At 41.1% G+C, this 16,449-nt stretch overlaps 1 protein-coding gene across 2 annotated transcripts; it reads right to left on the bottom strand.

The window, feature by feature from the left end:
* Nucleotides 1-610: 610 nt before the first annotated feature.
* On the bottom strand, nt 611-16,431 carry LOC129094458 (E3 ubiquitin-protein ligase MARCHF6-like). Of its 2 annotated transcripts, none has more exons than XM_054602640.1 (26): nt 16,194-16,431; nt 15,033-15,132; nt 14,618-14,691; nt 14,329-14,472; nt 13,960-14,032; nt 13,565-13,745; nt 12,461-12,701; nt 12,013-12,074; nt 11,656-11,688; nt 10,902-10,953; nt 10,685-10,743; nt 10,520-10,600; nt 10,268-10,336; nt 10,045-10,119; nt 9,666-9,800; nt 9,440-9,559; nt 8,807-8,907; nt 8,510-8,647; nt 7,417-7,612; nt 7,229-7,298; nt 6,939-7,120; nt 6,700-6,834; nt 5,348-5,437; nt 4,960-5,092; nt 3,359-3,494; nt 611-2,326 (listed from the first exon to the last, which is right to left on the bottom strand). In XM_054602640.1, the coding sequence occupies exons 1-26, from the start codon at nt 16,210-16,212 to the stop codon at nt 2,242-2,244; spliced, it is 2,784 nt and encodes a 927-aa protein (XP_054458615.1). In that variant the 5' UTR covers nt 16,213-16,431; the 3' UTR covers nt 611-2,241. The 2 variants fall into 2 exon arrangements, with proteins under 2 accessions (XP_054458615.1, XP_054458616.1); XM_054602641.1 differs by having other exon boundaries at nt 12,013-12,071.
* Between the last annotated feature and the right edge of the window lie 18 nt (nt 16,432-16,449).

Genomic DNA, 16,449 nt, shown 5'->3' with positions numbered 1-16,449 from the left:
GCCATGTGTTGTCATGAGTCCTAAATAACCACAACTTTCTAGTGAACGATCACAACACGCTCCCACCTCTACTGAAATTGAATCTCATTCATGTTGCCCGGGTCGGCTCACCAGTCAGTTGCACACAGTGTGTCCGACACTGGCGGCTCCGTGCACAAAATACATACTATAATGCTTGTTATGACGCATATTGCCTATTAGTAGAAATTATGTGTGGCCTGCTATGTGCGCGACGTAAAACTATTGTACTACACGTTTGTAAATTTAACTGCCAAATAAAAAATTTGAAGCATCATGCCTGTTCTCACTGCACATGAGCATGTTCTACACACCTATGTATAAACACTCTCATGCACCTTATTATTTCCCTGATTATGCTACATTGTGAATAACAAATCTCTGTTGAAATAGAGGAGGAGAGCTGCTAACGGTAGGTGTTGACAGTCCTGCTTGGCTGAATTATGAAGTCACATTTAACGTTAACAGAAGTTGCACTGAGTTACATTATGATGGGTTCAAGGTCCACTGAGGAAAAATGAGTATTGGGCGAAGGTAAGTTATAAAGTTACCATGATGTTAAATGTAATCTTGTCAATTTAGTTTTTGGCGAGACTTGTTTTTAATGCACTAGAATCTGAATGGTACTTTATACCGGCCGATATGCAAGTTCAGGTATCATAACATCTCTAATGAAAAGCAATCAACTAAACAGGAAGAGACTTGCATAATTGAAACAATACTGGGAAGAAATCTAGCGATCTATATTAAACTGCCGTTCCTCTGTACATGTACCTATGATTTTGTTTTATGTTTATCTGCATACATGAACATGGTCAGTAGTTGATAAATGAATTACGTGATGAGATTTGATCCGTCTGATTCAGCTCAGCAGGTGGCAGCGATCAATTGAATTATTAATCAAAGCAACGTCACAGTACAGACAAAGAGAAACCCTCTGAGTATTTGGAAGTTGGGAAACTTCCCCCCTCCCCAAAGAAATTTCCTTCATTTTATCTATTGGTCTGTACTACTATTACTGACGCTCCCTTCCCGAGTGAGATGAGGTAACTTTAGTTTTCCAGAACTGTACAGGTTTGCAGTAAGGTTCTTTTATCTGTCAGCATAGTTCACCTTTTTCACCCAATGAAAATCAGTGTTTCTTTAGTTGTTTCTACAGTTGTTTTTAGCTGTTGTCTCCTCACAGTTAACAGATTGCAGACAGGTAAGAGTCTGAACAGCTAATTAGCAGCATGACTATTTTTTTATTATTCTCTCAGAATAAATATATCAGTAAGATCAGTGTCACAGGCTTTCCAGATTAAATATTCTTAGTTCAAACCTCATTTATTGACCTCTCCTCTACTGAAGCTGGATTTGCTCAGACAGACACTACACAACCCAGACTGTTTTTTTAAATTCACAGGAGAACATCTTAAGAAAAGTCTTGTCCTCGGCTGTTTCCAGATTATTAATCATACATCTACATCTTTACCTTAAAACAATTCTCAGGACTAACAGCTCATTCCAGAACACTAAAAATCAATGAAAACATGTCTAATAAAATCATCTAAGAAGCCAAAAAAAACATTTTAAAAACTCAATACAATCACATTGCTACATCATGTATATCTCTTCATCACTGACAACTTCAATTTGATAAGAGGGGTCATTTGAGACGAATCAGCAGCCACAAAGACGTTCTCCTGATAGTCAATACATTGCCTCGACGGCTCTGAAATGTCAAAAACGTCTCATGAAGAGACACTCAGGGTTAGCTAGACAATATTTCACAACAATCATTCAAAAGGGAAGCACAATCTGAGGTAAAAGCAATGCTCAACTGAACTGACTTTAACTCCAACCTTTTTTTTTTTTTAAATAATATCATTACAACTTAAAATGCAGTCACCAACATTGTGGTTCCACTGAGACTTAACTGTACCGACTCTTTGCAGTTTGGCTGACAACCTTGTTCATAAAAGCAAATCTTCCAGAAGAGTTTTGAGACTATTTGTCTTCACTCTTCAACGTCTTTTTATCTCCCGTCACCAGTGACAGCAGTAGATGTTGGTGAAGACTAGGCTGCAGTCGAAAATATAGAGGTTGGTGTTTGAAGCTGGCATCCGACAGCCAAGCACGTAGGGGAAAAAGAAAATGAACATTTTCACCACAGGAGCTGATGATGGCTCTCAGTGCTGGGCAAACTGAGTTAGCTCCACTGATCCCACATCAGCCTCAGGTCTATGAGGAGGTGCTGTATGAGGAGGCTGACATCCTCCTGCCCGTCTTGCGTTCATAGTTCACCAGTCGCTGTCCAACCAGGTATCTGGAGGAGGAACAGGAAACACAGAGCTGTTTGAAAATCATTTTGAACATTTTAATGCACTCAACTCTTTTTAAGATCAACTTTTCACATTTTTATTTTCAGACAAGATTTGCTGTAAGAGGTGCTTTAAGCTTGGCTGTTGTTGTTGTTACCCACATGTAACTCAAAATGATCTTTTTGTGCGCAGCATAAAGATTGGCAGCGACATTTGTCCCTTCTTGTTACCATGAAAGCTGCACAATAGAGCTGGGCGGTTAAACCTATATAAACTCAAGTATGATACTTTGATAGAAACAAGAGCAACTGATTAAGAAATGCCTTGATGCGCCGGTGGAGTGCGCACCCAATCATATGTGATTGAGGGGAGATTGATAATGCGCTTGCTCCCTCACTGTAGCATACATGAAATTCATACACATGTAAAAAAACATATCTATAAAAAAAGCAGAGTGCAGCGCAAGGGAGAAGCAAAAGCAAAGCGCACAATGTCATAGGAAAACAAAGGTTTTGCTTGTGTAGCGTTTCCAGCTACGTGTTGAGATGTGATAGGAGCCTTAGAAAATGTGACACTTTAACTCTGACCATAGGATACACTGCTTGACAACATGCAGTGCTAACAACTTAACATAAATAAGGCTCTTCCTGACGAACAAACATTCATCTTCACAAGTACCAGCCATTAAAGCCGTCCCATTTTGACCATGACATTTTTGATCTGCTTTTTCCAATGATGCACCCTACGAAAAGTAAATGACATGTTTAAAAACAAATCCCGTCCTACATGTTGATCCTTTTTTCAAGAGATACAGATTTTCGGTTTTGAGCTCTTACATTTCTAGTTAATGGAAAAGTTACCCCGCATCCTACCCTTTATCGAAATATAGATAAATATTGGATGCTGTGTATGTTTTGCCATATCACACAGCCCTACACTCCGGATCAGTAAAAACGCATGATTAGAATAAAACACTGTGCTTCTTTGACCCTGTGTGTTTGTTCATACTTCTTTCTTTTTTTTTTGTGTCTACTGACTTGTCGTTCTTTATGTGTTCGTAGAGGCGTTTGAACTGTCGTATCTGGAAGGACAGGATGGACAGCAGTATGACCACCATCAGCAGGAAGGGATAGATCCTCCTCTCCACCAGCATCTGCATCTCTGGCTGCACACCTGTAAAGGATCAGAAACTCCTCTTAATGAGTGTGCATGTCTCTGATGTCTTATCTCTAGGGACTGTGGACTTAAGAGTTGAGGTAACAGAGTTAATGAAAAACACAAAAGCAAACACATACGAGCATATTATTTAACCGATTCTGATGCAGTAGGCATATATTTATAGGACAGACAAACAAAAATAAAACATTAGAAAGTCTTATCATTCTGCATGTCAGAGGTAATATCAAATACAAAAGAGAAATAGAGGATTTGATATTGCTTACATGAGGACAGTCTTGAGTGCTGGAGCGGTTTCTCATAAATAACAAGTTAATGAAAATGAGTAGAAATGTCTTGTTTTTTCATATTAGGAATGTGCTCTGCACAACGGCCAAACTCCTGATTACCACAAGAGCTGGGGATCCTTTATTGACTGGTTGTTTAAATGCAAGTGTTGTCCAAGTTGACATCAAAAACCCTTGTCTAAACTAAGGTTGGTGCTTTGGGTAGGCTTTGCATAAAAAGGAATTCTCATATGAGCCCCGTGTCCAAATTAGTGAGGATCTGCTGAGACCTGATGATATCAGGAATTTTTATCTGATACCATTTCTAATTTAGTCTGTATCCAAATCACCATAACGACCAAACATGTTTCCCCTTTCTTGTGCCTTCTTACTCATTCACTTGATGGGTTGGCAGCTTTATTAACGTTGTTAAATTTCGCTGAATTCCAATGCTTATTCCCACTTATTCGTAGATTTTACAATCTTATGATTATTAATCATCCTTTCCATTATTCTATTTACCTGGACAATTTAAGTTAAATTTAGTTAAAGAAGATACATGTGGCGTTTAAAAAAATAAAATAGAAAAATCCATTAATCCTTACATGTTGCAACTCAGAGCAAACAGTTAAATAACTTATAATGAATTTCAATAAAAGGCAATGACAATTGGAATGCAGTAGTGTATTATTTGCAAAGTCAAACCAATTCCTCATTCTGAGCTGTTCAGTAATCTAGTGACTGAACTCTGTACTTAAAGGGTCCCGTCCACATTACTATCTTTCTGTATTGAGTTTTCCTATGATAGGGTAAAGAGAGGGGTTTTGGCTTGTGTAGTGTGTAAATAAATAATGTTGAAATTGAGAACTCTGCACTTATTTTCTTCAACTGAGATACCACTTTTGTTATTACAAAGAAAGTAAAGTACTTAAAAAAGGTACTACCACCACCAAATCCCAGGTGCCGGTTGAAATGTGAAAGGTATCCAACCCTCGTTTCAACATTAATGACCAATTGATATTAAAATATAATCTAAATAGGGGGAATAAAAACAGATCTTTGACCACACTCAGAGGAGAGATGAGGGAAGCTATAATCTGTTCTTTTCCTTGATTACCTTAATGCTAATGCATGTTAGAGTACATGAGGGGGCCAGAAAATTCAACCCAGACACATAAGCATGCCTGGAGACTCACCCAGCAGTGGTGTAATGCCTTTAGAGATGGTGTAGGGCACGCTGAGGGACAGCAGCAGGGTGCAGATCACTGGGGCGGCCAGACCTCGCACAATGAAATGGAGGTCAATGTTTCGGATACCGTTGGCATACACCTGTGGGAGAGGGAGGGTGGTTTTACTTCATTCTAATGCAGGTTAAATAATTTTTCTCAATAATAGTGAAAACAGTTAGATTAGTTCTTTGAATATGCTTCTATATAAATGTTTTTAAACATCTTTATTACAAAGTGGACAATATCTTCCACTGTACTTTGGGTAAAGTAAAGGAACAATTCACATGTTTTCTTATCTTTACGGTGAAGTGTTTTTATTCTTGATTAAATTAAGCTTGAAGGATGTGCGACTGACCTGCTCAATGACGGTTTTGAGCCACCACTGGGGGCCCATCAGTGTGATGGCAGCAATGATTTTAGCATGGAGCACGCCCAGGGCCCAGTCCTGCCACACACAGAAAAATAACCACTTAAATGCCAAGACACAATGAGGTTTGTCCCAAAGGTTTAACATCTGCTCCGTATCGAGATGTGTCTGCGTCTGCGTCTGCTCTCAACCGTTTTCTTGGGTCCTTAATGAGCAGGACCTTCAACGTCACCTGATATCGAAACAACTTGTTGATCCCATTAGATATGAGTTTTGGTAGAGGTACCAAACGCTCTCCATATCTGACTTTGAGAAATACATACATTTCTACCAAGTTTTTTTCCTTTCATTAAATGAAATAAGCCAAAGTTTTAATGACAAGCCTTAACAAGAAAAAAAAGGTCTAAAACTGGAACACATTACAGTTTTAGACCTTTAGGAGGGAATATGTGGTCAAAGAATAAGTAAACAAGATCTGACCTGACATACGTTTTTTGAGGTTTCCACACTTCATATATAATAAACATGTATTTATTCACACACTTTGTCCGCCTAAACAATCTAATCACGTCTGAATCCATGATTTCTCAGATGGTTTCAATCAAAAGACGTGTAAGATATCCTAAAATCACTCATATTCAAACACATACAATTAGGTGCACAACAGATCACAAAACTCACTGTGCGGATCGTTAAAACGTTTTCAGTCGTGGATTGGATCAGCACAAAAGAAAAAAGGGAACAAATATAACTTTTAGAGATCCCACATGAAGTTTCTTTGCTGCTGATACCAATTGTCGATGTGTTGAAGTCATCTATAATGATTTGCATAAAAGATTGTTTTTAAATTGATAAAAGAAATAATATTGGCAATAGTAGTTTTAATGATGTATTACTATCTGCTTGAAGCTAATGTTAGAAAGTTAAACAAGCCATAATTCCCTTTTATATCTATTTATGTTGCTGTGAAAACCAAATTGTATTATACAAGTGTCTCACCAAAAAATACATTTTACAAGATTTCATTTGAACACATCATGATAACGTTATAACGCACGGTATAAGCTCTACTCTGGTTAGTTTCCCCAAAGATGTGTTGTTCACAATGTAATATTAACAGGGATCGACAACTAGAAAGCATTAATGCAGATTTCCTGATCGCATATATTTACTGAATATTAGACGATAACAATTGGCAGTAACGTTTTTTTCCCACTATGATGTTTAAATTGTGTAATTAATCTGCGGTTCATATCCATGGCGGACGGTGTGGGGGATCCTATGAATCGAAGATCAACTATGGTCCGTTACACCACTTTAGACAATCTTCATCCTCCTACCTGCCAGGGGTAGAAGAGAGGCGTCTGGTCCAGTTGCACTCTGAGAGGAGCAACGATGACCAGCTCAAACAGCAGACCCAACAGCAGGGGGATCACCCCGGCCAACAGCACGGCCACCACAATGGTCTTCAGGATCTGTTTCCACCAAGACATCACATCAAAACACAACCAGTCGCCATATTGTGGGTAGAGCTTATTTTGTTTTGCCCTTGGCTGGGAGGAACGGAGAGACACATTACCATGAGGGTCCACTCCTGTACTTTGATCATGATCATGGTCCATCCCTGTGGCATCCAGGACAGAATCACTGTGGCGCCTCGAATGGACAGCCAGCAGATGTACAGACCACTGGCCGCTGTGTACAGCTCATGAACCATGGCACTGCCCATCCAGAAAGACATCAACCAGCGGCCCGCACACACTGGGAGAGAGGGAGAGGGAGACAGGTACTGTAAAGAATGACTGACAGAATGAGAGAGGTAAAGGTAAAATGCAGAAGGTAAAACGCCTGTTTGAGCCCTCAACTTACCCGGCAGTGTGAGGCAGATCAGACTGGCCAGTAACAGCGTCACACACATAAAGACAACCAGCAGAATGATCTTAAATCCAAAAAGAACAACAGAATCAGTAGTGCGGGAAACATTAAAAGCAGCACAGGCTTTAACAGTGGCAGAGTGAATATATGACTGGATGTTAAGAATGACAGCTGTGAGTCACCTTAAGGGGGAAGTTGGCGGGACGGTGGTACGACTGGAAACCCAGAGGGCCACCCTGCTGCAGAATGGCCTGATGGGCAGCGTGAAGCCCCTCCCCCAAGCCAGGAAACCTGTTGTTGTTATGGCGACCAGGAGGGTTGTTGTTTAGTTGGTGGTCCTCGTCTTCATGGTCCCCCAGCAGGTAGGAGTGGAGGTCACTGTGGGGAAGCCATTGGTGAGTAATGTTTTGTTTTATTTCCATGGAAAGTGTTTTATGACAAAGGACACAGAGAGCAAAATAAAGTCTGAGGCCCACTCTTTTTCATCAATTACAGTAGACGAAGATATACTTAAAGATGGGATGGGCGGTGTATTTTTGGTTTTACTGAGTACAAATTTCCTATTAAACCTTCAGCATATTGTAATTCAAGGAGTCGGAGAGAAAGCTAGACTTTTGCAATTCCTCTCGGCTTTGGAAAATCTAGTCTATAATGGGAGACTTTGGCCTATCAGGGGTTATTTCAACGGCGGACTAGCCTGCAGTAAAAAAGTTGCTGTTCCAGCATTGGCAACAACTGTCTACCCAACAGAGAGGAAGACTGACTGCTCAAAAAGAGAGTCTGACAATATCGGCAAAACGTTTCAGCGATAGATAGAGAATGTTGCTAATAGTTTAGCCTTCTGCTTATGGCTGCAGCTAGCTTAGCTTAGCCGCATGGCCTCACGGCTAAAGTAGCTACAAATGTAAGTCGGCGCAAGCATAATGTTCCTCCATCTCTCTAATTTACATTATTATGAATACCCCTGCTTTTCTTGGTAAGTCTATGCTTGCTGAGGTGCCGCTACCCCAACTTTTTTTCAGGTCTTATGCCCTGACCAATGGACCAAGGGCAATGCCTTCACCTTAACCAATTTGCAGCAATTTTTTCCATCTCTGAAACACACCAATATTCTAGCTCGCCAAAGCCTTGATTCACAGTATGTCATGTTAATGTGCCTTATAGGTACATGTCTGCAAAAAAAACAAACCAGAGGGTAGCGTGTGAGTGAGTGTGAGTGTGAGTGTGTGTGTGTGTGTGTGTGTGTGTGTGTGTGTGTGTGTGTGTCAGACATACAGCATGTATCCAGCTGTGAACGTCCAGGCGTGGACGAGGCGTTTCAGCCACTGCCGAGTGTGACCCTGCTCCAACAAAGCTGGCAGAACAACCTGAAGCAACAGCAGCTCCAGTGACAGCTCACTGACGGGGGCGTCGCTGCAGACACAAGACATGAACCAAACTCAATTCCTTTTATAATACACATATTAAGGAGAAATGGCAGCTTTTGGTTATGCCCGAGTTGAGAATAGACAACGTCATCTTCAGCTTTGAGTCACTGAGTGATGGATGATAATTAAGTGTTGCTGTGTGTACCTGTAGAGCATGACGTTGTAGGGCAGGAAAGTTGGGAAGAGAAGTTTAATGATTCTGATAGGAAGCCACAGCATCAGCAGAACTATGGAGCCAAACACCACCTGGAAATACATACACACAGAAAAAACAACAAATCGTTGTTTGTTAGTAGTCATGTTAGGTGTCCCAGTACCATGAAATAGAAATACAGAAAGCTACAATACGCAATAGGCCATCGCACAGGGATATAGACTCAGTGGGATTCTACGTTTCTCTTATTTACAGGCTCTATGCTTAATGAAGATAATCTTTTTACATTGAAACGTGCCTGGGTTGTCATTTTGAAGTTTTTGCTTTAACTGATCGAAACGTGCTTTCGTTTTCCCTGACAGCCATCAGTAGCTATCTCCAAGTAGCGAAAATGGTAGAAATGATTATTTGAATTGTAATATCACTATGTTGATAATAAAGTCTATTGCTGCTTTAACTATGTTTTATGGAAATTATTTTCTCTAAAAGTTTGCAATGCATTTATAAATATATTTGACTTAATAAACAGCATATTTAGCACCACAGTAAACAGAAATCAGGGCATTGATATGCCACTGAAGGTTAGCTTTGGGATGGAACGGAGGAGGAGGACACTTGACTGACCACTGAGAGTATAAACCTCCGCAGGTGTCTGTAGATGGGCAGGTGGATCATCTCTTGGACTGGATTGAAGTCTGGATCGTTTAGGTTCCTCAGGAACCACAGCACGCCAGGCCGGAGCACCTGCAAACACAGAAACAGGCACAAGACTTTAAAGGCTATAGATGGTTTGAGAGTTTTTACACAAGTCGCAATACATGATTGTGACTGGTCCAAGTCCTGCACTGACCTCTCTGAGCAGAAGGATGAAGGAGGCGAAGTAGAAGACATACACCATGCCGACCAGCCAGTGGAGGAACATGGTGGTGCCGGGGGCGGAGTCAAAACTCTGCTCCCTGTCTTTAAGAGTCGCATCAAACATCTCCTGCAACCAACAAAGGACGTGCTTTATCTGTGTGCATTCAAAACTAAACACTAAATCTGTTTTTAGGAAATTAGTCCAATAAATGGAATATTTTGAGATTTTTTTTCTCTCAAAGTGAATTAAATCAAATTTGTGCATACTGCATCATCATGATTGCATTTCATTTGTTTGGTTGGTCATTACGGGCTAGAACATGCCTACATCAACAGGATCAAATGAGTTTCTTCTCCATTGACTGTCTTACCAGCGAGCAAATGTCGAGCCACCAACCACAAATCAGCGGGAACAAGCCTATCTCCATGACAACCAGCAGGGACACCTGAGACATTTAGAAACACAAATACAATTTAGTTTCTTTTTTCACAAATTGTTCCTGTAATCAGAATTGACCTAATCATTACTGGTTCGACAGAAAGCTTTGCTAGTTTGATAAAAGCTGAATAGATTTTTGGAAACATTCCATTTACCTTAAGAACAATGTAGCACACACCCAAGAGTCGTCTGGACCGCTTGAACTTCACCAATGAAGCCAACGCCTAAAGGAGGCACGGTTAAGGACCAACACCAAAATGAGAGATAATAACATTTGGACATTTCATACAAACTCTTAAGGGTGAAAAAACAACAGCTATATACAGCTATAATAAGCAACTAGGAGTGTGAGACATGCTATGGGTAATTTATTTCACAAAATAATGTGTTGCATACAGAGAGGATACGTGGCAGACTATGAGAGCTCCAGCCAGGAGGATGTAACCCAGTATGGTGGTGACGAGGCCGTCAAAGTGTGAAGCTTTGATCTGCAACCAGATACATCATAATCATCATCATCATTACTGCATGTAAAACCAAAACAATAGTAACTGTATGACCCATGCACTTACATATTCTTCAAAGCCCAGTCCAACCACTGAGAAATGGCCGATGTGATACGGGCAAAACGCTGGAGGGAAACACAAAGCTGTGGTTAGTTAATTATTTATTCTTCTAACTAAAGTGGAGAACCTATTTAGATAGTAGTACACCAGAGGCTTGATTGCTTCTCAAAGGTATGACAGTATGCACACAGTACATCAGCACTATATGGTGGGTTTAACTCACCGAAGACCAGGATGAAGAGTGTGTTGAGAGACACCACCCAGAACACATGCTCCTAGAGAAGACACACACATGACAAGGGTCTCAACTTCTATCTGTAAAGCAAGAGCAACTGAGTATGCAACACATCAACATCTATTCACATTGAGGTTGTTTAAGGGAAATTTGTGAATTTAGTATTTCAGCCTTGCGTAATTACCATAAATGTAGCACCACTTTTACATGTCTCTGGGTCTGACCGACCGAAAGAAAGTCAAACTTATGGTCCTTAAGCACAGTATGTATTACCCATGTTCGACGCTTGAGTTTCAGTCCTGACTACGGTGCCGTAATGCTGCAAGCGGTGCAGCTTTGTAGTTTACTAAGTTGCACACTGGAGGAGCCATCGTGGCTAACTGCATCATTTTAGGGACCTATATCCAGGGCGGACCTTATCACCCTGCATACTCATCACTTTTTACATGTAAGGCTGACTTTCACTGTCATACTGTCTAAGGGTCATCTCACTTTGATGGTCCACCGTGTTCATTGGAAATGGGAGTACACAGACAAGGCTGAATAGAATGAAAAAGAAAACACCAAAATGGAGGCAGAGACAGAAAAAAACAACAATAAAGGCTCTCCCAACACATACAAAAATGTATGTGAGGGATTGCAATGTGTGTGTGTGTGTGTGTGTGTGTGTGTGTGTGTGTGTGTGTGTGTGTGTGTGTGTGTGTGTGTGTGTGTGTGTGTGTGTGTGTGTGTGTGTACTTACCAAGAAAACTAGGGAGCCATCCAGTCCCAGCATCTGGGACGTAAACAAAAAGCAATGTCATAATGATCCTTCATAATACATATACACGGTAATAAAACATACTTGTTTACCTAACTTCTCCTTTTATTAATAGCATCTGCAACTTGTATTAAAACGATGAAGAAGAGATTTATTGAGAGGCCTGCTACAAACAGCATCCCTGAAGGTGCTGCCTAAACACACCACACAGAGATGGATATTTCCTGTCACAGAAGCTTTTAGCCTGAATGCATCTGCCAACTAACTGCTACCCTGCCTGCACACAGCTACATCACACCACTTTAGGGGGGGATGGAGACAAAAAGACAGTTTTCCCACCCTTTCCCAGGTCAGCTCCTCTGCTGCACGGTCCCACTCCAGGGCGTTCCAGTTCAAATCTTCTGCGAAGAACAAAAGGACACAACTGAAAAACTAGGGAACACCTACAATGTGCAGAGAAACAATGCTTCTGTGGCTACATCACCATGTAGGTTGATTTTCCTTGCCATGGTTTGGATCTATTTATTCCTTTACAGAGGAATGAAAACACCAATTCACACAAAGCTATGCATGTGCTTAATCTTTAAACTATTCCCTAAGCATTTGTGTTCATGTTATTTAATTAAACTGACCACCAAAACACATAATTTCTCGACTTTCTTATCTTAAGTTAATAACTTTGTTTACGAAGTAAGAATGTGTCAATTCCTCTTATGATATGTAAAAATGCTGAAAAGCACTACTTTGAAGGTGTATCAAACCTCTACGTTTCTAGGTACACACTGACCTTGTCCTCCATTATTGGCCTCTGCAGCATCCTCTTCCCTGCCCTCCTCGTCATCGTCCTCCTCCTCTTCCTCCCCATCGTCATCTTCGTCCTCGTCGTCGAGTTCAGCCTCGTCTCGGTGGTTGCCGGCTTCATGTTGGTTGGCAGGAGCCTGTCCGTCTGGGGCAGCGTCTGCAGGTCGCTGGGCTTCTGCGGCGTCCGCAGCAGCCTGGGCGTTGACGCCGACGTTGCCACCTGGAACCTGTAGAATCATTAAATAACAATAAAGAATTTATATTACAGTTCTTTACCTACAGCATAGCTTGCCCACACTCACTTAAATGAATGGCAAATTACAAAGGACAGCTTGACAATGTTTGAAGCTGCATTCCTCTGTCACTTAGATATTTCAGTCCTGAACTGTGTTGCTCATTTCCAATAACAACAGCAGAGGATAGGCATAATCTGTCAAGTACTATTTTACACAGTTGCTTGTGTGTAAAGACAAGCCCATTCTCTAAAAGATAACTGTCCTGAAGGTTCCTCTGAGAGGAAGCACTTAGAAAGAACAATTGCAAACTGTGGGAGAAAGTTAAACTTGCAGTAATTACCATTTTTTCACTAAATTCCAAAAGGTGTAATTTTATCTAGCACTTTGTGACTAGAATATACCCACTCGTGGTTGTTTGGCATCGCCAACCAGTCAAAATTGCAATCATGTCTTTCCAAAATGTATCATTTTATCTTCTTAGACATTTGTGTGAAAATGTCTATTCTTGGCCAGAAGCTTGTTTTTTCGAGGTCAGATAAATTCACATCAGATCATCCTTGAGTCTAGGTTGACGTTTTGTTCCTAATTTGAAGAAATTCTCAAGGTGTTCTTGAGATATTGCTTTTACAAGAAGGGGATGAACTTGAGGTCAGAGTGACCTTAGTGCCCTGATTTAAACCAAAACAAACTAAGAATAAATGCCTCAGGTAATCACATTCTCCGCTGGCTTTTCATTCACAGATATAAAGCTGTCATTGTGCCAACTACGTCAGAGTGCAGTAGTGGTAGAATAGATGGAGAAGCTCCAGCTCTGTGTGCAGCTAGAAAATAGATGTCACTCGGAGACATCTCACCTCATTTGCTGGTGCTGGACCGTTGGGCTGGTTCGGGACCAGAGGGGGTTGATTTTGCTCTATCCACTGGGGGGCGCCACCGTGGACAATCTGCTCTCTGAGCCACACCAGACTGATGAAGGCGCAGAGCGTGCACGTGACCACAAAACAGCCCTGGAGGCAGTCGGCAAGCAGGTTTTGCCTGCGAGGAAGAAAGGGGTGAAAGAAAAGATGGCCTGATTGATGGAAGGAGCTATTGTGAATAAGATCACTTAGATCTCCAATAAGATCATAACTTTCAGTCTTCATGGGAATCCGGTCTACAAAATATGGAGGACACATACAGCTACAATAAAGAGGATACAGTGTGAGAGAGACATGGTTAGGATCAAGACCAGAGAGTATTTTAAACTTACGTTGAAAGCATATCTAATGGCAGGGTAAGGAGAGAGCTCACAGAGCCGGTAAATAAACACTTGTAGATACGACCTGTTAGAAAAGCAAAGAAACAAACAAAAAGGCAATCTGAGAATCAATTCTTAAGAGCGACAAATTGTGTGAAACAAACTTAAAACTATACTCCAAATTTTTTTTATCTTTTTTGAATTGTACAGCAATTCATGTTGAATAAAACTCTTTTTTTACAGCATAAATGTATAAGCTGAGACATTACGCCTAGTGAGTAAGTGCTAGTTTACTTACTAAACTTTGTTGGAAGTTACACTAAAATCAATATGCAACTGCTGATAAAATCTTCTTTCATTCTAGTTTTTAAAATGACTTGCATGCTGTGAGAGGCACCACGCCTAGCCAGGCGAAGGCCACCAGTGTGTAGTGGAACCAGTATCTGATGGCTGTTCCAATACTGGTGACCAGCCCTGCAAAGATATCCTGGACAGGCAAGCGAGATGGCATGTCTGGAGAGTAGACTGGAGAAAAGAGAGAACGAGGGAGCCAGATGAGATAGTGGAACAAGGGATAAAGGTGGTCATAATTAGCCGTTAAGTAGAGCTAACAACTAATAAATGCTTTTTTAGTGTACTGATTCAAAGTACTGACAAACAAACAACTTACTTGGTGTAAATGCAAACCGGTGCTTGCATAATTCACAGTATTCTTTCCTGCTGTGTTTCAACCACTGCAGTAAGCTGTGAAAACAAAAGGACACTTTTGTGAGTTTACTCTTTTTATCCTATGCGTGCAAGAGTCTTCCTCCATGGTCCTGCAGGAAAATCACAAAAGTTTCCCATGATTCTTCATAGCTAAAATGAGCTATTGCTCCCTAGCGCTCTAGTCGTAAATGTTGTTTTTCCAGGTATGTAATTAATTCTAAACTTCCCTTGAGAGAATTATTTTGCCATGTTGGAATAAACTTCAGCAACATCTATGATAGTAAACAGATTGACAATGTAGACAGACAGCAACCTATCTTTATCCTCGTCGATCAAATTTAAGGAAAAGGAAAGGGAAGAAATATAATGGAACGCACCATTCCTGATGGATGAACTTGATACTGCCAGTGCAGACACAGGGGTGGTAGAGCGGCTTGTCATGGGTGCCCTCCGACCGGCACACACGACAGATGTCCCCTGCACAATGGGCACACAAGAACATAACTTGGCAAACCATGGGATTTCATACTCCTGAAATATTTTCATTTCATCAATTGGCACATTGCATTTCTATCAAATTCATCCGCAGATCAGTCATTTACCTCGATTCAGACTCATGACACACATCTGATGTAATGCCAGATGTTTGGGTACACACATTTAAGCTTGAAGATTGGAAACAGACACACACATGGTGTGATACGCGTGTCTTTACAGTTATTAGAACAGGACAGGTCATATTCATAAGGCCAACTGTAATCCTTGGATTACCTGTGTCCCTAGATGACCAAAATAAGAGAACTATTATTAGGCCAGGGTGCAAGAGCATAGTATCAGAGAGGATACCCAGAGTACACTGACTTCATTTACAGACAGTTCGCTATACTAAAATATGAACAAGTGAACAACTAGAACACCAAGAGACTGCCCTGGTGTTGTCCAACACTATTTCACTTGGCCCAAGCATGAAGGACTTGTTGAAGATGTTAACGATATTTCACATTTGAATAAATTAATGCTAAATTGGAAAACAAGCCTCATCTATTGGCAGGGTCGCCCGGTGTGTCACGCTACGGTAGTGATCGTACTGTGAGCTAGCTTACGTCATATCATAACGGTAGCATCACACTAAAGCATTAACTAACCTAGCGTCAGATCATTAGCTGGCTTCTTAGATATGACTTTAACGCGAAACTACCGTGTTTTATGATGACAACCACCACATCCCACTTGTGGTGCATGTCGTCGTGTTTATGAAAGCAAGCGACAACCCAACGTTGATGACTGCATTTACAACAGTTGGTGGCTAACTTAATGGGTGCAGCTCGTGCTAGCGTTGGTTAGCTAGCTAGCTAATTTGCTATTTTAGCGGTTTCTTCAATAAAAAAAGTAAACCTTTGCCAAATTGTAAGATAACGTTCAACCAAGTCACTACCACTGGCAGTACTTGAGAATGGGTTAGCATGTCATAAAGGCCTCGTTTGTATCGGGGCTGTTAGTTAACATTTACAAGTTGATCACGTTTTAACATTAGCTACCTTCCTCAGCGGTGTCCATCTTGACTGGCTACTGGGGCGGCCCTGCTCCACAGTCAGTCAGTACAAAAGCGATGACTTGTAGCCATCTACATGTAAACATTTCAAGTTAGTGTTCAAGCTGTGACTTTCTTTGGCGTGACCACACGTTTCAATGAAACCCTTTACCCCTCACAGTGCATCAGCTAGCGGTCAGGACATGCTCAAAGCCACAACTAGTGAGTGTGCGGTATTTTAACCACTAGGTGGCAGCCGAGCG

Source organism: Anoplopoma fimbria, chromosome 8, assembly GCF_027596085.1.
Source record: "Anoplopoma fimbria isolate UVic2021 breed Golden Eagle Sablefish chromosome 8, Afim_UVic_2022, whole genome shotgun sequence".
Classification (NCBI taxonomy): Eukaryota; Metazoa; Chordata; class Actinopteri; order Perciformes; family Anoplopomatidae; genus Anoplopoma; species Anoplopoma fimbria.
This window is presented reverse-complemented; position numbering and strand designations above follow the sequence as displayed.